The sequence below is a fragment of the Squalius cephalus genome (assembly GCF_949319135.1).
Source record: "Squalius cephalus genome assembly, chromosome: 8".
NCBI classification, from domain to species: Eukaryota; Metazoa; Chordata; class Actinopteri; order Cypriniformes; family Leuciscidae; genus Squalius; species Squalius cephalus.
In genome coordinates, this window is record NC_137129.1 from 2,486,807 (window position 1) to 2,513,630 (window position 26,824).

The following is a 26,824-nucleotide window of genomic DNA, read 5'->3' on the forward strand; positions in this document are numbered from 1 at the left end:
TCCATTAGCATTTCTTAGATTTGTTGAATTGCCATGCTTGTATAAATAACATTTTGCCTTTGGTTTTAATGAAAACGTTTAATTGTTAAAACCCTGATTCATCCTGTACATGCATCTCGTGAATATATGTGATTAAAGCATTCACTTTACTCAAGTTTAATGAAGATGGGGTTAATGCATCTTAACCTTTTAGACTGAAAACATCCCAAAACATTGTTTTGGTGGTTCCATCTTTAATTGAGGAGTCGTACTGTAGATACTCACTTATAGGGCCAAAAGCCAAAATTACATTTCTAAACCTTTTGTTGCCAGCATACTGAAGAAGTCCTGTCTCAGCATATAGAGTCAAGAGAATACAGAACCTGTGGATTTCTGCTTTACAAACAGAACATAATGGATCTTTAGGGAGAGTACATGTACACTATTCCAGTGAAAAACGGCCACTGCCTAAATATCTGTGGCAAAACTGTGAGTGATCATACATATTAAACGCTTTCTGGAAGGATCTTGCTGTATCATCTCAGGGGTGTACTTGTGCTTTGGCTCTTCAAAACTCTTCTGATTCTTCTTCATGATTGGTCATCAGGGACGTGACATACAGCATAAGCTGAAAGCCTGGATGAAGACGGCAGTGTGACTGGAGGGCTGTTTAGTTAATGCTCTGAATGATTCCTTAGTGGAGGCTGTTCTGCTTTTAGAGTGACGTTTACACTTTATAAGACAGCAAAACAGATTCCTGCATTTGTGATGTGCACTAAAGTGCCCCATTATGCTTTTTTGGATATTACCGTTGTGTATACTGTAGCTGTTTGTGAATGTAAAAGATTAGAGTGCCGATAAATGGAGTTAATGTCTCCTAAAAGAAAGAAATGATTCTGAACTGAAACGAGTCGTCAGTAATTCAGTCTCAATTCCTGCTGAACCTACGTAGGTTTGTAACTAATTTGCATAATGTCAGCCTATGCTCTTGATTGGCTGAGCAGCGTCTCTTAGCTCCGCCCTCAAACACTGTAGTGTATCTGAGACTGGAAGAGTTTGGTTCGCGTTGTTCGTGTCGAGAAGACGCTGTTTTCTGCTGACAAAGCAAATCCACTTTGATGAGATTGATACGGTAAAACCCACGCCATCGTTACTGTTCGTATTACTGTGTGTCAAGAGCTGAGATTAAGATATGATAATGAGCGTTTGCTTTCTGACCAATCACAGCAAGATGGGCCGTTTGACCAATCAGAGCAGAGCAGCTCTCAGAGAGGCGGAGCTTAGAGAGACTGAATCTTCGAACTAACCATTTCAGACACTGTGAGAAAAGAGCTGATGCTGCACTTATGAGAAAATTAGTGTTTTTTGATCTTGGATGCATGTAAATCTTTTCTAGGAGATTCCAAAACAAAATTAGAAACCTTAAAAATGGCATAATAGGGGCACTTTAAGCAGCAGAAATATGCATGTTATGTTGAAATGTTCGGCGCATATCAAATGAGGAGAAATGCTCGAGAAATCCAGTTATGCTTCCAGGAATATGTGTTGGAATGGCCTGGTGACGGATCGCTCGCAGTCACATGAGACGTTCAAAGACATTTGCATTCTCAAACCGCTGAACCGACTCGAGATCAAAACGCTGAGAGACTGAGACTGACTCTCACACACTCCAGGCGGACTCAGAGTCTGATGTGCTGAAACACACTGCTGATGTGTGTACGCAGCGCTGGAGAACATGTCGACAGATAGTGTGTGCCAGACTACAGCTTCTGAAGAGAGCAAGCTTGATCGGAATAATTGAGAGGGTGTTAAGGACTATTTTCTTATATAGGGCAGTGGAGTTGGCTGTATGAATTTTTTATTAGAGATTAAACATGTTCTTTGCTCAGACCTACTGTACTTGGTGTCTTCAGCAGGGTTATTCTTTATTTAAGACACATCAGTCTAATCCTGACCTTTTTTCACACTAGTTTGGGATCAATACATTTAAAAAAATAATAATAATATGATGCATTAAATTGATTAAAAATTACTGTAATGACTTTTACATTGTTACAAAACATATTTGAAATAAATTATGTTCTTTTGAACATTCATCAAGTGATCCTAAAAAAAAAAAAAGGTTTATAAGTGAGAGAAACTTTTCTCAAGATATGAATAGTTTACTGGTAGATGTTTATTTTATGATGTCACAAAAAAATTGGGATATTGAAATCGGTTGATTTGGAAATACTTTATTCTGAAGGCTTAAGACCTTTATGGAAACAGATTAATATTGTGTCATGCACCAGTTTAAGAGGTTTAACGTGACACTATTGATAGGTGAAAGTTTCTGTAATTGTGCTTTTTCCTGGTTTTTAAACTTTATTTTAATACATTTTGTGACATTATTTACTGATAACAGTTTCCTCAGCTGCATCTCTCAAATATCATTCTTTTGTATATATTAAAATCAGGCAAGTCTGATGTTGAAGTCATGAAAACAGAAGTTGCTCTCGTCTTTTCTTCCCTTTTGTGACATCTATCCGAGTGAAACGTTTCTTAAACGAGGACAAATGTGGGCGGGGCTTGATTTTGTCCATGGGGAATTGATTGGATGGTTGTGGTTTGCTATTGGCTGATCTCATGTGATTGACAGGTTGCCCCGCCCTCGTCATCAGAGAAGAGAAGAGATGAGGGGAAGTTATTCTGATTCAAGATTGCCAGGAACATGAATTTAAAACGATGTGCACGGATACATCTTTTAGAATAAACACTGCAATATTGCATAAAAAATAAGAAATGTCAGTTTTGTTTTTAATGTGACTTTAATGATGTGAAATGATTCTTGTTGAGATTTTAAATATGCACTCATCGGTCAGTCAATGAAGATTTGATGTCAGCATGCATGTAGTTCAAGCATTCCTCAGTGAGTTTTCTAAGTCGACACACCTGAGCAATGTAATGTGTTCAGCGTTTCTCATAGCATTCCTTAGTTGAAGTGCTGAGTTGAAATCATTTGCTTATCTTGCAACATTATGTACATTTCTTCTTAGGAATACACCATGTATACTCTTAAAAATAAAGGTTTTTTAATGGCATTGATGTTTCCTTGACAAACCTTCAACATCCATGGATCTTTCCATTGCACAAAAGTTTTTCGGATCTGATCATTGAAAGGTTCTTTGGAGAACCCAAACTTGTTCTTTAATGGCATTGCTGTGAAACCCCCCTTTAGGAAGCTTTATTTTAAGAGCATTGATCTCAATCAATCTTCAAAGAAACCTCACATATACTGAGACTCAGACTTTCATTCCAAGTCTCAGATGTCAGTGAGCTGATAATGCCGTCTCATCGATATGGATTGTTCTGCATGTCTATTAATTCACTCCTCTGCTATTTTTACTTTAGAGAGTTAGCTGATGCCAAAGGGAAGGGATAAAGATAGTCTGTCTAATTTAAGCTCTGATTAATATTCATCTGAATCGAGGCTAGAGGAGCTGGCTGCCATTGTCATCTTCACAGCAATGAAGCATTTTAAGTTTCTTTTTTGCTGATTATTTTGCTGTAATTGAAGCACTTTGGCATTATCAGCTCTCCTTTAGTGAGTTGTTACCAAGTAAAGGATGGATTGATCTGATACTGAGCTTTGTCATCAGACTAAGATGCTGGACTGGCTGGCAGTGAAAGTCAGCAAGTGTCAGTTTATGGTGCAAGTCAGTTTATTTTCAACATATTTAGTTGTATGCCAGGATAAGCTTCTTATATGCATGCTAAGTAAGCAGTGTTATTCTGACTGTTGAGGTCAATAATAACTCATCCGCTGTCATTACCTGTCACAAACCTTCAGTCAGATTGCAATCATTGGATGCCTTGAATGAATCACGTACACTGAACTGAAATATACTTTTCAGAGCATTGGTTTGTGTGGCTATGACTGGGGATGCACGATATATCGGCCACCATATCAGTATCGGACGATATATGTTCTTTTTTTAATGTTATCTGCCCAATAAGAAAATTTGGCGGATATTTTAAAGCCGATTAATGATGCATTATTTCCTTCAGCTGAGAAACTTCAGATGCGCACTGTTCAACATGATGGTTTTGAATGGCTTGAAATATGATTGGAATCACTTCAGAAAAGGAAAATACAGTAAAGTGCAACGTGCAGCGCACGTCTGTCATATAAGCTACATAAAATAATAATAAGAACATCATAATTGTGTGTTTGGGACATGGCTTTTAATGGTGAGACTTGTGTTTTTGTAATCAGGCTCTCAAAAATTATATAAAAATTTGGATTTAGATTTATCGGCCAATATATCGGTTATAAGCTTTCAAATATAAAGAATAATGGGTTATTGGTATCGGCCAAAATATTAATATCAGTGCATCCTCAGCTATGACATTAGTTAACAAGCTCAAATCAGTTCAGTGTTGATTCAGTTTAGTTCAATAACTGGGTCAATATTGCAAACTTCATCAACTTAAAAAAAAAAAGTATTCAGCTATAAAGAAGACAACAACTTCATTATTCAGTTCTCATCCGATAGTGTCACTGCCGTCAAATCAATGAATTAAATTCTGTTTGCATCATTGACCTCCATTTTCCAGTTTATCCCTTTAAAGCTGCTTTGAAACAATCTGTGCTGTAGAAATAACGCTGACTTGATTTGACTGTGTTGCTGAACTTGATGTATTGTATGCTAATTTGTCCATTGGTAGGAAATAGCGAGTGTCGGGTGTCACTTTCCTTGGTTACATTTGCTGAGGCTACATATCAAATTTGTGTTGGAACAAGCAGCTGAAAGTTAGGAGGTCATAACTGATTATAGCTTAGACTTGTTTCAATGGCATAAAGAACAAAAGAAAAAACAAGAAGAGAACAAAATAAGATGACTCCTTTGTGGATCTTGAGAGAGTTTTATAAGCAGAAAGTTCACAGTCTCAGTGGACACGCGCCTTGTTTCTCTAAAATAGGATTTTGAAATGCTTTCAAAATTCTTGCTCCTGATTAAATATTTATATCTGTCTCAGTACTTTGTGTCCATATTAGCTTGCAATGCTTGCTATTTATAATCTCTCTAAAGACCTCGACTGTTTCAGATGTGCAGCGAGCATTTCGCCTGTTTTGTCTGCTAAGCAAGTTATTGGGAGGCCAACGTTGAGGATATTTTTAGAGTAAAGGTGTGTCTATTTAAAATAGGTTACTATCTTTTTTTTTACTTGCTAAAATAAGTAATATATTTGGAGTACATCTTTGTAGTTTTTGAATGGTGGAATTGTTGAGAAACAAAGACCTAGAGGCATTAAAGAGATCTATTATGTGCTTGATGTTGTTTTTGGGCTCTATGAAAGTCTTTTCCTGCTTGAATGTTGATTATTTTCCTCATATTCTCCATTGTTGCGGCTCCTCTCTTCCCAGTCTGTCAGTAACGCTCTGTTTAGTTCCTGTCTCTATGAAGCCCCTCCTTCTGAAAAGCACACTGTGCTCTGATTGGGCGGCTGGATCAGTGTGTTGTGATTGGTCGAGCGCTTCGAGTGTGTTTGGGAAATGTCCCGCACCTTACCATAACCGCCAGTTTAACACACTACTAACTAACTCAACCAGGCCCCGCCCCTTTATTCTGCGCATGAATTATTATAATGAGGAATATTGTGACGTGTGCGTTCCCGGAAGAAACTCAAGACTACAATGGAGGCGTTACAGGAGTTCAGAAACACTGACACTGATATAGAGAAGACCTGGAGCTTTTTCATCCTCAAGCAGGAAAGTTAAACATAAAAAAAAAACATTATTGGTCCTCTTTAATACTTGGGAAATGTTATTCAGTCTTAACCTCTGATAAGATGTCATGCCGAATCACTTTAGATGCGATGAGGAAATCTCACACTTGAACCCGGCTGACCAGTGGTACCCTGAGATCCAGATTGGGTTTGGAGATGTAATGAATCGAGGAGACCCACACAGGCCAGGATCCAATATCTGTATCCAATTCCTGAATTGAGTTGACCTACTTTATGGAGCAGGGACAATCCCTTTATCTCGGATGATGGCTTGCAATTGGGAAAGTGGGCCAAGATTGGAAGCTTTCTCTTGGCTCACATATGGGACAATTAGCTCTCTCTTTCCCTCTGTCTTCTAAGAGCTCAATTAGAGCTTTAGCGAGCGTGTAACGAGGAGTCCGAAGCGTTTCAGCTTTAGCGTTTCTGAGCTAGTGCTATTGAACTTCCCTCTCAAGCTTAAAGTTTCTGCACAGGTCTGCTTACTCTGACTTGACTACTGAAATTTGATCAGATCTGTCACATTAAATCAATTTTATTTTAACACTCAGAGACCCAAGCTTGATGTGAAAGTTTTCTCCCCCACAAAGATTTGTGTGGTAATCTTGGATTTAAAAATGCTGGAATGAGTTTTCCAGGTTGGACAATTTCATTGTTATTGTTAAATATATGATTAAATATGGTTTGACTTTCTTCTCAGCAAGCTTTAAGAGGCTAAAATGTGGATATGTAGGAGTTTTCTGACACTCTGAACTTTCATGATCCTGGGATGTTTGTACACCTCATGATTCATCTGAGATGATTATTTAATAAGGACCAATTATGCTTTTTTTTTTTTTGTCCATGTCCATCTTTCTTTAGTGTGTAATGTTGCTGTTTGAGGATGAAAAAGCTCCAGTTCTTCTCTATATCAGTTGGCGCGTTTCCATTACAAATTTGCGCAAAACTTTTGCGATTTATTTTTTAATTTTTTCTAAATGTCGACAAAAAACTATTGCGAAATGACGCTTCGGTTTCTTTCGGTTTCTTTCGCTTAGGTTTCGTTTCCATTAACCGATGTTATGCGACTAAAACTACATTTATTCCTCTCGCGATCAGTAAAATCATTCCAAAATGGAGGTTTATGTACTAATCCCAGCCACTGCACTGGCCATTATTATTAATAAAAGGAGATGTGTGTGTGTTTTCCACGCATTAATGGTAAGGAAAGACCCTTATACTTGTGAGCGGCACATATGAGGAGTTTCCCTCATTTCTGCTTCGAGGTCTTGACTGTGGCATTTCTTTGAGGTGTAGAATCAATTTTTCCTGTAATTCTTTTGTCTTTTATGAATTCTTAAGAACTCTGTCTCGTATTCTGTCCAAACACACCACGTCATCTACGTCAGGTGACCTGTAAATGCACAAAAACTGTTTCCATTGCCGTTTTGCGAAATATTTCTTTTTCGAATTGCCTGTAAAACCACCTCATGTGAGCGTTAAAAACTTTTTTGCGATAAATTGGAGTTTTTGCGAAAATTACATGTTTCCAATGGGCGTATTTTCAATTCGCAATTTCAATTTGCGCAATTTGAAGGGTAATGGAAACGCACCTAGTGTCAGTGTTTCTGAACTCCTGAAACACCTCCATTATAGTCTTGAGTTTCTTCCAGGAACGAACACATCACAATATTCCTCATTATAATAATTCATACGCAGAATAAAGGGGCGGGGCCTGGTTGAGTTAGTTAGTAGTGTGTTAAACTGGCGGTTATGGTAAGGGGCGGGACATTTCCCAAACACACTCGAAGCGCTCGACCAATCACAACACACTGATCCAGCTGACCAATCAGAGCATAGTGTCCTTTTCAGAAGGAGGGGCTTCATAAAGACAGGAAGTAAACAGAGCGTTACTGACAGACTGGGAAGAGAGGAGCCGCAACAATGGAGAATATGAGGAGAATAATCAACATTCAAGCAGGAAAACCTGTTCTAGTAGACTTTGTTAAAGGACAAGTTCGGTATTTTACACTTAAAGCTCTGTTTACAGATCGTTTCTGATGAAATAGAACGGTTAAGATTAAATTTTGGACAAATGCTGCTGTCCCGAGAATTTTAGGTTTCTTTCGCTTTCCCCCCCACCAGTAGACTGGGTGTATAGGTGCACTGGAACACTCCTACCTAAAACACATTAAACTTTCGTTTACAAAGACGTGAAACTCACCGAGTGGTCAGGGTTGTTCACTGATATGCTCACACAAAAATCGCTGCAAAAGATGCTTTCCAACAGGTGTTTTACCATTCGTTGTAAAACTGTGGAGCTATTTTTCCAAACGTCTCACACCCGTACATTCAGGGTTAGTGAATACTAACCTAATAATCAGTGAATAATCAGTGAATACCCCTGACCACTCGGTGAGTTTCACGTCTTTGTAAACGAAAGTTTAATGTGTTTTAGGAAGGAGTGTTCCAGTGCACCTATACACCCAGTCTACTGGTGGGGGGGAAAGCGAAAGAAACCCAAAATTCTCGGGACAGCAGCATTTGTCCAAAATTTAATCTTAACCGTTCTATTTCATCAGAAACGATCTGTAAACAGGGCTTTAAGTGTAAAATACCGAACTTGTCCTTTAAAGGGTGTAAATAGCTTCTTTAAAGGCCTGCAATGAAGTTTTCCCAGTGAGATAGAAGGCCAAGAATTCAGCATGTTTATCTCATAGCATCTTGTCAAGCTCATCAGGCTACGTTGGTAATCATTTGCAATGTTTATCTGTGATTTACTGTGACTCTTTTGAGAGCATAATGAGTACACTATAATATAAGTTTACTTGGAAGATGCTAAATATGATTCAAAACAGCAGTGGTGCTGTATTTCCCTGCCAAACATGTTGCTGTGATACATTCTAAAGTTTGGGTTGGTATATATGTACATAACACATATTTAGTAAAACAATATGTATTTAATTGCTTTATGCATGTTGCAGTTCTCTACAGTGGGTTACTGGGGGTTAAAGTAAATTAAAAAGTAAGTTTACTTTTATTGAGTACAGTACCGTTCAAGATCTTGCAATCAAGATTTATTTTTGAAGTAAATTAATACATTTATTCAGCAAGGAAAAATTTAAATGATTTAAAGCGACAGTAAAGACATTTATATTACATAAATAAATGCTGTTCTTTTGAACTTTGTAATAATCAAAAAATCCTAAAAAAAGTATCACAGTTTTAACAAAAATATGAAACTGTTTTCAACACTTATAATCATAAATGTTTATTGTTCATCATACTGATTTCTGAAGGATCATGTGATCAAAATTCAGCTTTGATCACAGGAATAAATTACACTTTACTATATATTTGCATAGAAACAACCGTTTTAAATAGTAATTATATTTTACAATATTACAAATCAACAGCCTGGATAAGCAGAAGCGACGTCTTTCAAAAACATGAACAAATCTGACCAACCCCGAACTTTTTGCAGTGCACATTTTGTTTTAAAGTGAAACAATACATATCAAAAATAACGACATCTCAAGTGATTTGTAAATGAGTTTAATAGTAATTAAATGAAATGGTAAATGTTATGAAGCTATGGATTTGATTCCTCTCAGTGTAGTGTCTCTGCTCACAGTCGTTGGTTTCTCCTGTAATATTTACAGTATATTATTGCTTCCAGCCTCCATCACAGCGCTGGACAACACTGGACGTGAACTGCCCTCACAGCTTCATATCTTCACCCGAATAATGACGTACATGTGTGTTCAGAATCAGCTGATTCTCAACCATCTCCACTCCTGTTTCTGGGTCACACACTGAGCGCACAAACAAACCACTCCACTTTTAATGGCCTGCCATCCATGCTTACTTCAGATCACTGGTGAAGAACACGAGAGGCCAACAGCAACGCAGTCGAGATGTTCAGACTCTATTGAGTGAAATCGATCATCCTTTCCGGTCTTTCGCATTATAGGAAAAGCTTCACTGGGTAAATCAGCTCAGCTTTCCACACTTTTGGTCCCTAATGCTTTTTCCCCTAATCCCTAATGCTTTTTCAATACAATGACAGATCATAAAGGCAATTTTTGCTTTTTTGAAACCATATGATAACATTAAAATTAACTAAATGAAATTTAGGATTTTTTTTTTTCCATTCAACCATAGCTCTTCAGTTCGATGGCTTCGATTCCCAATGTCAGCTGATCTGAGGAGCTCACCAAGACTGCATTTATTTTATTAAAAATACAGTAAAAATAGGAAAATTCTGAAATATTATTACAATTTAAAATAACTGTTTTCTATGTGAGTATATAGTAAAGTGTAATTTATTCCTGTGATCAAAGCTGAATTTTCAGCATCATTACTCCAGTCTTCAGTGTCACATGATCCTTCAGAAATCACTCTGAAACAGTTATGATTATGATCGTGTTGAAAACTGTTGTGGTGATTCATAGTTTTGTGGAAACTGTGCTCTAAAAAAATATATTTTTCAAAATTGCAAATACATTTGAGAAGAAAATGCTATTTTAGTCTTTCTACTTCGCTACTTCACATCACATTGTAATTATTCATGCAATTTGCCTTTTTTTTTTTTTCTTTTTTTTTTTTTACAATTTTACAGTTAAAATGAAGTTTCAAAGTAAATCCTGCAATACATTTTTCAGGATTCTTTGATGAATAGAATGTTCAAAAGAACAGCATTTATTTGATAACATTGTAACTGTCTTTACTGTCACTTTTGATCAATTTAATCCTTTCTGTATTGATTTCTTCACCAAAAAACAAAAATTACAATCGTACTGACCCCAAACTTTTGAACCATAGAGTACACTATATAGTGCACAATATATAATAATAATAATAATTATTATTATTATTATTATAAATATATATATAATTTTTTTTTTACAGGCATAATTATATCCTTCAAACTTCTCCTTTCATTTTATATGAACAAAATAATAATATAAGAGAGAGTAAATAATGACAGTATTTTTATTTTGGGGGTGAACTGGCCCTTTAAATGAGGGGGAGGAAAGCAGGGCTGGATTAAACAGTGAAGCATCTCTTTCTCTTTCTCAGTCTCAGTCTCTCGCTCCCTCCTTCCCTCAGTGCGCATGTCGTTCAGAAGAGGAGAAGAACGTCCTGATCTATATTTAGAGGAAAGGCAGAAAAAGCCTTCCAGCCCCGGTACATACACACACCACTCCAAACACACAAACCAAGGGCAATGCTCTGTGTCTGAGATCAATTAAACATATCATTAATATATCGTGGCCATTAGAAACCCTGGTTTTAACTGAGTGTGGCCTGAGAAAGATGTGGAGCGAGGAAGAGGAGAGAGAAAGCAGGGAATCTGAGAGGAGGAAGCTCTGCGTGCTTTGCATGCTAATCTGCTTTTTGTTTCAAGGCTGCTGTGTTCTGGAATATTCCCAGCGTTCCCAGTTCAGTAAACAAGAGCAGAGCGGTTTGTTCTGTCGTTCTCTCAGTCATGGTGTTCGTCAGATGTCGTCACGGCTTAGATTGGTTTGATGACCCGTTACGCAACGACACCGGCTGTGTTTGCATCCAGAGCTTGTTGAGCTCATCACAATCAGTGCCAGTTCATCCAAAAATTTACATTTTAATCATATATTGTTCCAAACCTGCATGGCTTTTATTCTTCTGAAAGAGATTTCGCAGATTGTCTGAGCTCATGGGGAACAAAAAGGACAAAAAAAGCACCATAAATCATCATCTAAAGTATGAATTATGAATATATTTACTGTCTTGTTATAAGACTATTAGATATATTTTTGTCTGAATCCATATGATAGCTTTGTATCTGCGAATCCGTGTCATTTTAGTTTTGGTTACACTTTATTTTACAGTGTCCTCCTTTTTACTTGTAGTAATAACTATAAATTATGCATAATTACATGCAACAACTAACCCTATAAAGTACATGTGTAGTTAATTATTGCACAATACTTAAATGCATAAACACGGACACCTTCAAATAAAGTGTAACTCAGTTTTTAATAATATTTTTTTAACTAATTTTTTCAGTTTCAGTTAAAGTTTTAGTAATTTGTGCATTTTTATTTTTATAAAAAATTATTATTATTATTATTTTAAATGTCTGTATAGTTTAAGATTTTTTGCTATTTCAGTTTTAGTTATTTTAGTGCATCGTTAATCTAAATGAAAGTGAGAAATGTTGGAAACTACACTAAAAAATATTGTTGTTTCTGGTTGCATTATGTTTTGAGTTCATTGAAATAAAAAAAATTGAATGAATTATTTTGATCAACAGAAACTCCAAATATTATGTCATCTAAACAACATTAGTTAATCAAAGTTGACAAAAGTGATAAATCTTCGTAAAAAAAAAAAATCATAAAACGTTTACAGTGTAGCTGAAATTAAATAAGCATAAGTTTTTTTAATATTTTATAAGCACACTGTGCTCTGATTGGTCAACTGGATCAGTGTGTTGTGATTGGTCGAGCGCTTCGAGTGTGTTTGGGAAATGTCCCGCCCCTTTCCATAACCGCCAGTTTAACACACTACTAACTAACTCAACCAGGCCCCGCCCCTTTATTCTGCGCATGAATTATTTAAATGAGGAATATTGTGACGTGTATTTTTTTTAAATTTCAGCTCATATTTATTTCATTTAAAGCAACAAATTTATGATTTTAGTTTTTTAGATTAATTTAAATACAATAACCCTATAGACTGCAATTTAATTTGTTCATCATTTGCTTTCATTGTAAGTAAAAGAGCAGCTTGGACATTCTGCTAAACTTCTCCTTTTGTGTTTTACAGAAGAAAGAGTCAAACATGTTTGAAAAAGACATGACGGTGAATAAATAATACCAGAATATTAATTTCTGGTTGAACTGTGCCTTGAATGATATAAGTCTGCCCCCTGTGGTTGTTAAATGTTCTGTTGTAAACTGTGTGTTTATTGTTTGCAAACAGATGGGATGAAAATGATTGAATTATTAAATGAAACCGTTGGTTTACAGTATATGACGCTCCAGTGGTGATGTTCTGGTCTATCAGGGTTTAATCTCGTATCGTTCTCCTAGAGATCCGTGTTTCCAGGCTGTGAGGAAGCGCTGGGTTTATTTCTGTCTTCATCTTTGAGTATTCTCTGGCAGAACGAGCTCCGTCTGGCTCTCGTCTGCGCGGCCTGGATTCAGAGAACGTGACAGATGCGTTTGTTCAAATGTTTTACGCTTTAATGCTCGTCTCAACGACAGCCAGAAGATCTTCACATGTGCTGCTTTCAAGATTAATAGATTATTATTAATATTATTAATGTCATTATACATAATCACAAAAATGTCTATATGCATTAACCAACTGCTTTGGTTCAAATCCTTGGTTATGATTTTATTGTATGTGTCCGTCATCTTTATGGTTCATGATTCATTAATATCAGACAGGATTATAGAAACGCTGTGGTGTCTGTCATAATTCTGTCATCTCATGCCATCTAGAGGACGATGTGAAACATGTTTATGAACGAGCCTGGCATATGAAACAATAATCAGAAACACAATCACAGATTATTAAACCCAATATCATTGAGATGCTATTATATATTTTTTATTAATATTTTGAATTCGTTTTTGTTTGTATATTTTCTGTTTTAATTTTACAGTTTTAGTAAATTTGCTATGTTTTAGTCATTTTATTATAATTTTTTAATATTTTTTTAATTTCATTATATTTTTATAAATTATTTCAGTTCTAGTTTTGGTTGTTTTAGTCCAAGTTAAAATAAAAATGAGAAATGTTTAGCTGAAATAAAATAAGTTAAAGTTTTGCATATAATTTTATTTTTTCAGTTATTATTTATTTTATTTCAAACAATTTATTTATTTATTTATTTTTTAATGGTTTGTTTTGGTTTTAATGTCAGTTAACCTGATTGAAACTTTAGACGAAATATTTTTTTTAAAGTTCCCCATTTTTCTGCTGAGTATCATATTCCACAGAGAGAAAGTAAACACCTTAATATTATTTGGAGGCCAAAACTGAGCAATATTTTGTAATAAATAGTGCAGATGATGATGAACGAAGAGTAAGATGAAATTTTGATGCTTTTAAATGTTAATCAATGAGATCTTTATTACAGACTACTGACATAAAATGCATATAAATATCAATATCTAATAATGTCTTAGTAATATGATATTTAAATGCTTAATTTTATGATCAAAGCTGTGTAGTTTTAAAACAAAATGTAATGCAATACAATGATGATTGAGAAATGAACAAATAAATCTTCCTCAAAAGAGCAATGATCATATTTGATATGCATGATTTTTCTTTAAAAAAAAAAAAGATGTCTGGATAATCAAGTAAACCAAACCAGTCCAGTCGAAATATTACTAACAATATCAACGTTATTCTTGGCTTTACTTACTCAACCTTACACACACACACACACACACACACACACACACACACACAGCTCCACCTTGTGGTCGTGTCCGCTCACTAACACTCTCTGGTTTGCTGATGTCCACAGCTGTCCACTGCAATCTGACCCAGAATGGGATTGACCATCAGGTGTGCTCAGAGGAAGTGACATCACACCGGGAGGAAGTGTGTGTTGATCATGGACTGGATGAGGACAGTCTGGCTTTTCTGGACCAGAGTCCTGGTTTCCAGCACCGATCTCCACCTCAGCGCTCCGTCTCCGAATCCGAGCTGTCCCGGGTGAGAATATCCCTATAAACTCACCGTTTCATCGTGAATCTGATCGCTGCTGCTCACCAGAGCTGCGTTTATTTATCAAAAATACAGTAAAAATTCAGAAATATTATTCCAATGTAAATCAGCTGTTTTCTATGTGAATATATAGTAAAGTGTAATTTATATCCTGTGATCAAAGCTGAATTTTCAGCATCATTACTCCAGTCTTCAGTGTCACATGATCCTTCAGAAATCACTCTAATATGATGATTTGATGATCAAGAAACATTTATGATTATTATCAATGTTGAAAACTGTTTAATATTTTTGTGGAAACCGTGATACACTTTATTTTTCAGTATTCTTTGATGAATAGAAAGTTTAAAAGAAAGAACAACATTTATTTTAAATAGAATCTTTTGTCACATTATAAATGTCTTTACTGTCACTTCTGATCAACTAAATGCATCTTTGCTGAATAAAATAAATGTAAATATGTAAACAATTTCTTAAAAACAAAAACAAAAAAGACATTTGAATGGTAGTGTATAGTGGAGAATGTCACTCATTTATGTGATTTAAACAAATGCATACGTCCCTTAATGCATCATTTCAGAATATTGTTGTAGCATGAGTGAATTATCATATTAATGTCAGACTCTTGGATCGCTTCTTCTTTATTGCCTTTTTTATCATATATTTAGTACTAACCATAAATTAGGTGTCATTCGAGACACGCGATTTCTCCTGTGAAACACTCGATTTCTCCCGTCAAACACGCGATTTCTCCCGTCAAACGCGATTTATCCTGTAAAACACTCGATTTCTCCTGTCAAACACTCGATTTCTCCCGTCAAACACGCGATTTCTCCCGTCAAACACTCGATTTCTCCTGTCAAACACGCGATTTCTCCTGTCAAACACGCGATTTCTCCTGTCAAACACGCGATTTCTCCTGTGAAACACTCGATTTCTCCTGTGAAACACTCGATTTATCCTGTAAAACACTCGATTTCTCCTGTGAAACACTCGATTTATCCCGTAAAACACTCGATTTCTCCTGTGAAACACTCGATTTATCCCGTCAAACACTCGATTTCTCCTGTCAAACACTCGATTTATCCTGTAAAACACTCGATTTCTCCTGTGAAACACTCGATTTATCCCGTAAAACACTCGATCTATCCCGTAAAACACTCGATTTCTCCCGTCAAACACTCGATTTCTCCCGTCAAACACTCGATTTCTCCCGTCAAACACGCGATTTCTCCCGTCAAACACGCGATTTCTCCTGTCAAACACGCGATTTCTCCTGTCAAACACGCGATTTCTCCTGTAAAACACTCGATTTATCCTGTAAAACACTCGATCTATCCCGTAAAACACTCGATTGATCCAGTCAAACACTCGATTTCTACCGTCAAACACGCGATTGATCCTGTCAAACACTCGATTGATCCCGTCAAACACTCGATTGATCCCGTCAAACACTCGATTGATCCCGTCAAACACTCGATTGATCCCGTCAAACACTCGATTGATCCCGTCAAACACTCGATTGATCCCGTCAAACACTCGATTGATCCCGTCAAACACTCGATTTCTCCCGTCAAACACTCGATTTCTCCCGTCAAACACTCGATTTCTCCCGTCAAACACTCGATTTCTCCAGTCAAACACTCGATTTCTCCCGTCAAACACTCGATTTCTCCCGTCAAACACTCGATTTCTCCCGTCAAACACTCGATTTATCCCGTCAAACACTCGATTGATCCCGTCAAACACGCGATTGATCCTGTCAAACACTCGATTGATCCCGTCAAACACGCGATTGATCCCGTCAAACACGCGATTGATCCCGTCAAACACTCGATTTATCCCGTCAAACACTCGATTTATCCCGTCAAACACTCGATTTATCCCGTCAAACACTCGATTTATCCCGTCAAACACTCGATTTATCCCGTCAAACACGCGATTTATCCCGTCAAACACGCGATTTATCCCGTCAAACACTCGATTGATCCCGTCAAACACGCGATTGATCCCGTCAAACACTCGATTTATCCCGTCAAACACTCGATTTCTCCCGTCAAACACGCGATTGATCCCGTCAAACACGCGATTTATCCCGTCAAACACTCGATTTCTCCCGTCAAACACTCGATTTATCCCGTCAAACACGCGATTGATCCCGTCAAACACGCGATTGATCCCGTCAAACACGCGATTTATCCCGTCAAACACGCGATTTATCCCGTCAAACACTCGATTTATCCCGTCAAACACACGATTGATCCCGTCAAACACGCGATTTATCCCGTCAAACACTCGATTTCTCCCGTCAAACACTCGATTTCTCCCGTCAAACACGCGATTTATCCTGTAAAACACGCGATTGATCCCGTCAAACACGCGATTGATCCCGTCAAACACGCGATTGATCCCGTCAAACACGCGATTGATCCCGTCAAACACGCGATTTATCCCGTCAAACACGCGATTTATCCTGTCAAACACTCGACTGATCCTGTCAAACACTCGATTGATCCTGTCAAACACTCGATTGATCCCGTCAAACACTCGATTGATCCCTTCAAACACTCGATTGATCCCGTCAAACACTCGATTGATCCCGTCAAACACTCGATTGATCCCGTCAAACACTCGATTTATCCCGTCAAACACTCGATTGATCCCGTCAAACACTCGATTGATCCCGTCAAACACGCGATTGATCCCGTCAAACACGCGATTTATCCCGTCAAACACTCGATTTATCCCGTCAAACACTCGATTTATCCCGTCAAACACGCGATTTATCCCGTCAAACACGCGATTTATCCCGTCAAACACTCGATTTCTCCCGTAAAACACTCGATTTCTCCCGTCAAACACTCGATTGATCCCGTCAAACACTCGATTGATCCCGTCAAACACTCGATTGATCCCGTCAAACACTCGATTGATCCCGTCAAACACTCGATTGATCCTGTCAAACACTCGATTGATCCTGTCAAACACGCGATTGATCCTGTCAAACACTCGATTGATCCTGTCAAACACTCGATTGATCCTGTCAAACACTCGATTGATCCTGTCAAACACTCGATTGATCCTGTCAAACACTCGATTGATCCTGTCAAACACTCGATTGATCCTGTCAAACACTCGATTGATCCTGTCAAACACTCGATTGATCCCGTCAAACACTCGATTGATCCCGTCAAACACGCGATTGATCCCGTCAAACACGCGATTGATCCCGTCAAACACGCGATTGATCCCGTCAAACACTCGATTGATCCCGTCAAACACTCGATTGATCCCGTCAAACACTCGATTGATCCCGTCAAACACGCGATTGATCCCGTCAAACACGCGATTGATCCCGTCAAACACGCGATTGATCCCGTCAAACACGCGATTGATCCCGTCAAACACTCGATTGATCCCGTCAAACACGCGATTGATCCCGTCAAACACTCGATTGATCCCGTCAAACACTCGATTGATCCCGTCAAACACGCGATTGATCCCGTCAAACACTCGATTTATCCCGTCAAACACGCGATTTATCCCGTCAAACACGCGATTTATCCCGTCAAACACTCGATTGATCCCGTCAAACACTCGATTGATCCCGTCAAACACTCGATTGATCCTGTCAAACACTCGATTGATCCTGTCAAACACTCGATTGATCCTGTCAAACACTCGATTGATCCTGTCAAACACTCGATTGATCCTGTCAAACACTCGATTGATCCTGTCAAACACTCGATTGATCCTGTCAAACACTCGATTGATCCTGTCAAACACTCGATTGATCCCGTCAAACACTCGATTGATCCCGTCAAACACTCGATTGATCCCGTCAAACACTCGATTGATCCCGTCAAACACGCGATTGATCCCGTCAAACACGCGATTGATCCCGTCAAACACTCGATTGATCCCGTCAAACACTCGATTGATCCCGTCAAACACTCGATTGATCCCGTCAAACACGCGATTGATCCCGTCAAACACGCGATTGATCCCGTCAAACACGCGATTGATCCCGTCAAACACTCGATTGATCCCGTCAAACACGCGATTGATCCCGTCAAACACTCGATTGATCCCGTCAAACACTCGATTGATCCCGTCAAACACGCGATTGATCCCGTCAAACACGCGATTGATCCCGTCAAACACGCGATTGATCCCGTCAAACACGCGATTTATCCCGTCAAACACGCGATTGATCCCGTCAAACACTCGATTGATCCCGTCAAACACTCGATTGATCCCGTCAAACACTCGATTGATCCCGTCAAACACTCGATTGATCCCGTCAAACACGCGATTGATCCCGTCAAACACGCGATTGATCCCGTCAAACACTCGATTGATCCCGTCAAACACTCGATTGATCCCGTCAAACACTCGATTGATCCCGTCAAACACGCGATTGATCCTGTCAAACACGCGATTGATCCTGTCAAACACTCGATTGATCCTGTCAAACACTCGATTGATCCTGTCAAACACTCGATTGATCCTGTCAAACACGCGATTGATCCTGTCAAACACGCGATTGATCCTGTCAAACACGCGATTGATCCTGTCAAACACTCGATTGATCCTGTCAAACACGCGATTGATCCCGTCAAACACGCGATTGATCCTGTCAAACACGCGATTGATCCTGTCAAACACGCGATTGATCCTGTCAAACACGCGATTTCTCCTGTCAAACACGCGATTTCTCCTGTCAAACACTCGATTTATCCCGTCAAACACTCGATTTCTCCTGTCAAACACTCGATTTATCCCGTCAAACACTCGATTTCTCCTGTCAAACACTCGATTGATCCCGTCAAACACGCGATTGATCCTGTCAAACACGCGATTGATCCTGTCAAACACGCGATTGATCCTGTCAAACACGCGATTGATCCTGTCAAACACTCGATTTCTCCTGTCAAACACTCGATTGATCCTGTCAAACACGCGATTGATCCTGTCAAACACGCGATTGATCCTGTCAAACACGCGATTGATCCTGTCAAACACGCGATTTCTCCTGTCAAACACTCGATTGATCCTGTCAAACACGCGATTGATCCTGTCAAACACGCGATTGATCCTGTCAAACACGCGATTTCTCCTGTCAAACACGCGATTTCTCCTGTCAAACACTCGATTTCTCCTGTCAAACACTCGATTGATCCTGTCAAACACGCGATTGATCCTGTCAAACACGCGATTGATCCTGTCAAACACGCGATTGATCCTGTCAAACACGCGATTGATCCTGTCAAACACGCGATTTCTCCTGTCAAACACGCGATTGATCCTGTCAAACACTCGATTTATCCCGTCAAACACTCGATTTCTCCTGTCAAACACGCGATTGATCCTGTCAAACACTCGATTTCTCCTGTCAAACACTCGATTTCTCCTGTGAAACGGCTGAAATCAGACATTTGTGTTATTATGGAAACGCCACTTTAAAGTTTAAAGCCTTTTAGCAACTCAATTTCTGCAATTCAGCTTGAACTTTCACTTCTGCAATAATCTGCCGAGCGTCTTTAAAAAGATCAACCTCGGGTTCATATTCCAAACATTTATTATTATTTTTCATTTTTCATTCATTATTCATTCACCATTTAAGTTCAGATCTGATCAAAAATGGAGAGAGAGTAAACAGGTTGAAAAGGAAGCTTGATGTTTAAATCTTAATTAAATGAAATGAGTTCCAGAGCACAGTAGTTTAGTAACAAGCTCTACATTTGCTTCATCTCTGACCAAGATTAACCAGTATCTTCTTAAAATTCTTGCTAATTCTGCTTATGTACTTGAATGAATATTTGAAAAGTTGTGACATGTTTCGCAGTCTGGACCGGAATCACGTCTAGAGCATCTGATGTCATATATTGTTATTATATCGTCATACATCTGTGATATGATCTGGAGAAATGCATTATTGGCTGAATCTCATGAAGAAATGCCCAGGTCATATTTCACACTTTAAATCAAGGAGAAGTAATTATATTTTGCTTAGAAAAATAGATAGACTATTAAAAAAAAAAAAAATCTGTATTGAAAATCATCCTGTCTGGACACAATGTATTTTATTTTATTTTATTTTATTTTATTTTAATTTATTTTATTATTTTATTTTATTATTATTTTCTATTTTATTTTATTATTATTTTTAAATGGCTTTGTTTTCTTTAGCAATATTTATATTTTGCTTAAAAAAAAAATATATAGGACTATTACGATATTTTTTTTCAGTATTGAAAATCATCCTGTGTGGACACAAAGATTTTTATTTTATTTTACTTGTTTTATTTTTTTATTTTTTATTTTTCATATATATTTATTTATATTTATTTTTATTTTTGTTAATGGCTTTCCTTTCTTTAGCAATAATTCTCTTTTTTATTATTTTTAGTGGTGATGGTAATATTTTTATTTGCAGTTTTTATTATTTGCATTTAATAAGTGATGCAGACTTAAACCTTCAGATAAGAGAAACTGAATTAAAACATTTCTAATATGAGCAAAAACTGACATTTTTTTCCACTCTGTTACCAGGATTATTATTATTTAAAACCATGTACAAACACAACCGTTGGGTTTAACATTTTCATTGAAAATAATAAAGCTGGAAAAAAAAAATAATAATAGTAGAAAAACTTAAACTAAACAAAAATTAGAAATGTTGCCTAAATTAAACCTACTGTACATTTTAAACATATTTATGTAACATAAACATGTTTTAGTCATTGTATGTGGTTTTGTCATTTAAAGAGAACTAAATTAAAAATACATAAAAAAAATGTTTTTAAAATAAAATTAACACAAAAAATAAAGCTAATTCAAGATATGAATAAAGCTATAAAGCTGCTCTGTGCATTAATCTGACTGGCATCATGTTTTTGTCCAGCTTTCACCACCAGATGTCACTGTAATGCAGAGTCTGCGTGAGTCACTCAACTGTCCATCTGTCGTATTAAACTCAATGTTACATTTATTGTGCATCAAATATGCAATGCATTTAGAAAACAGACAAATCAATCAAATCGTCATTCCATCGAACTGTAAAATAGTGGAAATGCATTTAGTCATTTTCATTGAAGCCATATATTTTTCTCCTCCATCTTTACTAATTAATATTGCTTATATCGATCAGCCCTTCAGATCATTTGCCTCTAATATGAATTCTGTTGTCGTAGATGATCATTCTAGTGTTGTGATGCATTCATATCTTCAAGTCATCATGCTTTGTTGCTATAGTAACATGAGAATTCTTGAATTTTCTAATTATACCAAGGACGGAATGACTGTGTGTGTGTGAGTGAGTGTGTGTGAGAGAGTGAGTGTGTTTGCGTGTGAGTGAGTGTGTGTGTTTGCATGTGAGTGTGTTTGCGTGTGTGTGTTTATTTGTGTGCGTGAGTGTGTGCGTGAGTGTGTGCGTGAGTGTGTGCGTTTGTGTGTGCGTGCGTTTGTGTGTGAGTGTGTTTGCGTGTGTGTGTGTGTTTGTGTGTGTGTGTGTTTGCGTGTGCGTGTGCCCTTGTGTGTGTTTGTGTGTGCCCATGTGCCCGTGTGTGTGCCCGTGTGTGTGCCTGTGTGTGCCCGTGCGTGAGTGTGTGCGTGAGTGTGTGCGTGAGTGTGTGCGTGCGTGAGTGCGTGCGTGAGTGCGTGCGTGAGTGTGTGCGTGAGTGTGTGCGTTTGTGCGTTTGCGTGTGTGTGTGTTTGCGTGTGTGTGGTTGCGTGTGTGTGTGTTTGCGTGTGTGTGTGTTTGCGTGTGTGTGTGTTTGCGTGTGTGTGTGTTTGCGTGTGTGTGTTTGCGTGTGCGTGTGCCCGTGTGTGAGTGAGTGTGTGTGTTTGCGTGAGTGTGTTTGCGTGAGTGTGTTTGCGTGTGAGTGTTTGCGTGAGTGTGTTTGCGTGTGAGTGTGCCCGTGTGTGAGTGAGTGTGTGAGTGTGTGAGTGTGTTTGCGTGTGTGTGTGTGTGTTTGCGTGTGCGTGTGCCCGTGTGTGAGTGAGTGTGTGAGTGTGTTTGCGTGTGAGTGTGTTTGCGTGAGTGTGCTTGCGTGTGAGTGTTTGCGTGAGTGTGTTTGCATGTGAGTGTGTTTGCGTGTGTGTGTTTGTGTGTGCGTGTGCCCGTGTGCGAGTGTGTGTGTGTGCCCGTGTGCGAGTGTGAGTGTGTGTGCGAGTGTGAGTGTGTGTGTGCATGTGTTTGCATGTGTGTGTGCATGTGCCCGTGAGTGTGTGCGTGAGTGTGTGTGTGTGTGTGTGTGTGTGTTATAATTCCCTCCCCTCAACATCTCATCTGTGTTTAATCGGCTCCTCTATAAAGCACTGGTTCCTGTCGGATCTTCGGCGTCTCGACTCTCTCCGAGTCCGGCGTTTAGCGTTCTCTCGACTCCTGGAACTCTTCGGCGTCTCGACTCTCTCCGAGTCCGGCGTTTAACGTTCTCTCGACTCCTGGAACTCTTCGGCGTCTCGACTCTCTCCGAGTCCGGCGTTTAGCGTTCTCTCGACTCCTGGAACTCTTCGGTGTCTCGACTCTCTCCGAGTCCGGCGTTTAGAGTTCTCTCGACTCCTGGAACTCTTCGGCGTCTCGACTCTCTCCGAGTCCGGTGTTTAGCGTTCTCTCGACTCCTGGAACTCTTCGGCGTCTCGACTCTCTCCGAGTCCGGCGTTTAGCGTTCTCTCGACTCCTGGAACTCTTCGGCGTCTCGACTCTCTCCGAGTCCGGCGTTTAACGTTCTCTCGACTCCTGGAACTCTTCGGCGTCTCGACTCTCTCCGAGTCCGGCGTTTAACGTTCTCTCGACTTCTGGAACTCTTCGGCGTCTCGACTCTCTCCGAGTCCGGCGTTTAACGTTCTCTCGACTCCTGGAACTCTTCGGCGTCTCGACTCTCTCCGAGTCCGGCGTTTAGCGTTCTCTCGACTCCTGGAACTCTTCGGCGCCTCGACTCTCTCCGAGTCCGGCGTTTAGCGTTCTCTCGACTCCTGGAACTCTTCGGCGTCTCGACTCTCTCCGAGTCCGGCGTTTAACGTTCTCTCGACTCCTGGAACTCTTCGGCGTCTCGACTCTCTCCGAGTCCGGCGTTTAGCGTTCTCTCGACTCCTGGAACTCTTCGGCGTCTCGACTCTCTCCGAGTCCGGCGTTTAGCGTTCTCTCGACTCCTGGAACTCTTCGGCGTCTCGACTCTCTCCGAGTCCGGCGTTTAGCGTTCTCTCGACTCCTGGAACTCTTCGGCGTCTCGACTCTCTCCGAGTCCGGCGTTTAACGTTCTCTCGACTCCTGGAACTCTTCGGCGTCTCGACTCTCTCCGAGTCCGGCGTTTAACGTTCTCTCGACTCCTGGAACTCTTCGGCGTCTCGACTCTCTCCGAGTCCGGCGTTTAGCGTTCTCTCGACTCCTGGAACTCTTCGGCGTCTCGACTCTCTCCGAGTCCGGCGTTTAGCGTTCTCTCGACTCCTGGAACTCTTCGGCGTCTCGACTCTCTCCGAGTCCGGTGTTTAGCGTTCTCTCGACTCCTGGAACTCTTCGGCGTCTCGACTCTCTCCGAGTCCGGCGTTTAGCGTTCTCTCGACTCCTGGAACTCTTCGGCGCCTCGACTCTCTCCGAGTCCGGTGTTTAGCGTTCTCTCGACTCCTGGAACTCTTCGGCGTCTCGACTCTCTCCGAGTCCGGCGTTTAGCGTTCTCTCGACTCCTGGAACTCTTCGGCGTCTCGACTCTCTCCGAGTCCGGCGTTTAACGTTCTCTCGACTCCTGGAACTCTTCGGCGTCTCGACTCTCTCCGAGTCCGGCGTTTAACGTTCTCTCGACTTCTGGAACTCTTCGGCGTCTCGACTCTCTCCGAGTCCGGTGTTTAGCGTTCTCTCGACTCCTGGAACTCTTCGGCGTCTCGACTCTCTCCGAGTCCGGCGTTTAACGTTCTCTCGACTCCTGGAACTCTTCGGCGTCTCGACTCTCTCCGAGTCCGGCGTTTAGCGTTCTCTCGACTCCTGGAACTCTTCGGCGCCTCGACTCTCTCCGAGTCCGGTGTTTAGCGTTCTCTCGAGTCCTGGAACTCTTCGGCGTCTCGACTCTCTCCGAGTCCGGCGTTTAACGTTCTCTCGACTCCTGGAACTCTTCGGCGTCTCGACTCTCTCCGAGTCCGGCGTTTAACGTTCTCTCGACTCCTGGAACTCTTCGGCGTCTCGACTCTCTCCGAGTCCGGCGTTTAACGTTCTCTCGACTCCTGGAACTCTTCGGCGTCTCGACTCTCTCCGAGTCCGGCGTTTAGCGTTCTCTCGACTCCTGGAACTCTTCGGCGTCTCGACTCTCTCCGAGTCCGGCGTTTAACGTTCTCTCGACTCCTGGAACTCTTCGGCGTCTCGACTCTCTCCGAGTCCGGCGTTTAGCGTTCTCTCGACTCCTGGAACTCTTCGGCGTCTCGACTCTCTCCGAGTCCGGCGTTTAACGTTCTCTCGACTCCTGGAACTCTTCGGCGTCTCGACTCTCTCCGAGTCCGGCGTTTAACGTTCTCTCGACTCCTGGAACTCTTCGGCGTCTCGACTCTCTCCGAGTCCGGCGTTTAGCGTTCTCTCGACTCCTGGAACTCTTCGGCGTCTCGACTCTCTCCGAGTCCGGCGTTTAGCGTTCTCTCGACTCCTGGAACTCTTCGGCGTCTCGACTCTCTCCGAGTCCGGCGTTTAGCGTTCTCTCGACTTCTGGAACTCTTCGGCGTCTCGACTCTCTCCGAGTCCGGCGTTTAGCGTTCTCTCGACTTCTGGAACTCTTCGGCGTCTCGACTCTCTCCGAGTCCGGCGTTTAGCGTTCTCTCGACTTCTGGAACTCTTCGGCGTCTCGACTCTCTCCGAGTCCGGCGTTTAACGTTCTCTCGACTCCTGGAACTCTTCGGTGTCTCGACTCTCTCCGAGTCCGGCGTTTAGCGTTCTCTCGACTCCTGGAACTCTTCGGCGTCTCGACTCTCTCCGAGTCCGGCGTTTAGCGTTCTCTCGACTTCTGGAACTCTTCGGCGTCTCGACTCTCTCCGAGTCCGGCGTTTAACGTTCTCTCGACTCCTGGAACTCTTCGGCGTCTCGACTCTCTCCGAGTCCGGCGTTTAGCGTTCTCTCGACTTCTGGAACTCTTCGGCGTCTCGACTCTCTCCGAGTCCGGTGTTTAGCGTTCTCTCGACTCCTGGAACTCTTCGGCGTCTCGACTCTCTCCGAGTCCTGCGTTTAACGTTCTCTCGACTCTTGGAACTCTTTGGCGTCTCGACTCTCTCCGAGTCCGGCGTTTAGCGTTCTCTCGACTTCTGGAACTCTTCGGCGTCTCGACTCTCTCCGAGTCCGGCGTTTAGCGTTCTCTCGACTCCTGGAACTCTTCGGCGTCTCGACTCTCTCCGAGTCCGGCGTTTAGCGTTCTCTCGACTCCTGGAACTCTTCGGCGTCTCGACTCTCTCCGAGTCCTGCGTATAACGTTCTCTCGACTCCTGGAACTCTTCGGCGTCTCGACTCTCTCCGAGTCCTGCGTATAACGTTCTCTCGACTTCTGGAACTCTTCGGCGCCTCGACTCTCTCCGAGTCCGGCGTTTAGCGTTCTCTCGACTCTTGGAACTCTTCGGCGTCTCGACTCTCTCCGAGTCCGGCGTTTAGCGTTCTCTCGACTCTTGGAACTCTTCGGCGTCTCGACTCTCTCCGAGTCCGGCGTTTAGCGTTCTCTCGACTCCTGGAACTCTTCGGCGTCTCGACTCTCTCCGAGTCCTGCGTATAACGTTCTCTCGACTTCTGGAACTCTTCGGCGCCTCGACTCTCTCCGAGTCCGGCGTTTAACGTTCTCTCGACTCCTGGAACACTTCGGCGTCTCGACTCTCTCCGAGTCCGGCGTTTAACGTTCTCTCGACTTCTGGAACTCTTCGACGTCTCGACTCTCTCCGAGTCCGGCGTTTAACGTTCTCTCGACTCCTGGAACTCTTCGTTGTCTCGACTCTCTCCGAGTCCGGCGTTTAACGTTCTCTCGACTCCTGGAACTCTTCGGCGTCTCGACTCTCTCCGAGTCCGGCGTTTAACGTTCTCTCGACTCCTGGAACTCTTCGGCGTCTCGACTCTCTCCGAGTCCGGCGTTTAACGTTCTCTCGACTCCTGGAACTCTTCGGTGTCTCGACTCTCTCCGAGTCCTGCGTTTAACGTTCTCTCGACTCCTGGAACTCTTCGGCGTCTCGACTCTCTCCGAGTCCTGCGTTTAACGTTCTCGACTCCTGGAACTCTTCGGTGTCTCGACTCTTTCCGAGTCCGGCGTTTAACGTTCTCTCGACTCCTGGAACTCTTCGGCGTCTCGACTCTCTCTGAGTCTGGCGTTTAACGTTCTCGACTCCTGGAACTCTTCGGCGTCTCGACTCTCTCCGA

The 26,824-nt window shown here is 41.1% G+C and overlaps 1 protein-coding gene across 3 annotated transcripts in view; it reads left to right on the forward strand.

Moving 5' to 3' along the window:
- The window catches only part of samd12 (sterile alpha motif domain containing 12), a 120,250-nt gene that overhangs the window by 1,789 nt on the left and 91,637 nt on the right, over positions 1 to 26,824 (forward strand). For all 3 annotated transcript variants that reach the window (XM_079878190.1, XM_079878191.1, XM_079878189.1), the window contains exon 2: positions 14,252 to 14,442. In XM_079878190.1, coding sequence (XP_079734316.1) covers positions 14,252 to 14,442 — 191 coding nt within the window. The remainder of the gene's footprint in view (positions 1 to 14,251; positions 14,443 to 26,824) is intronic.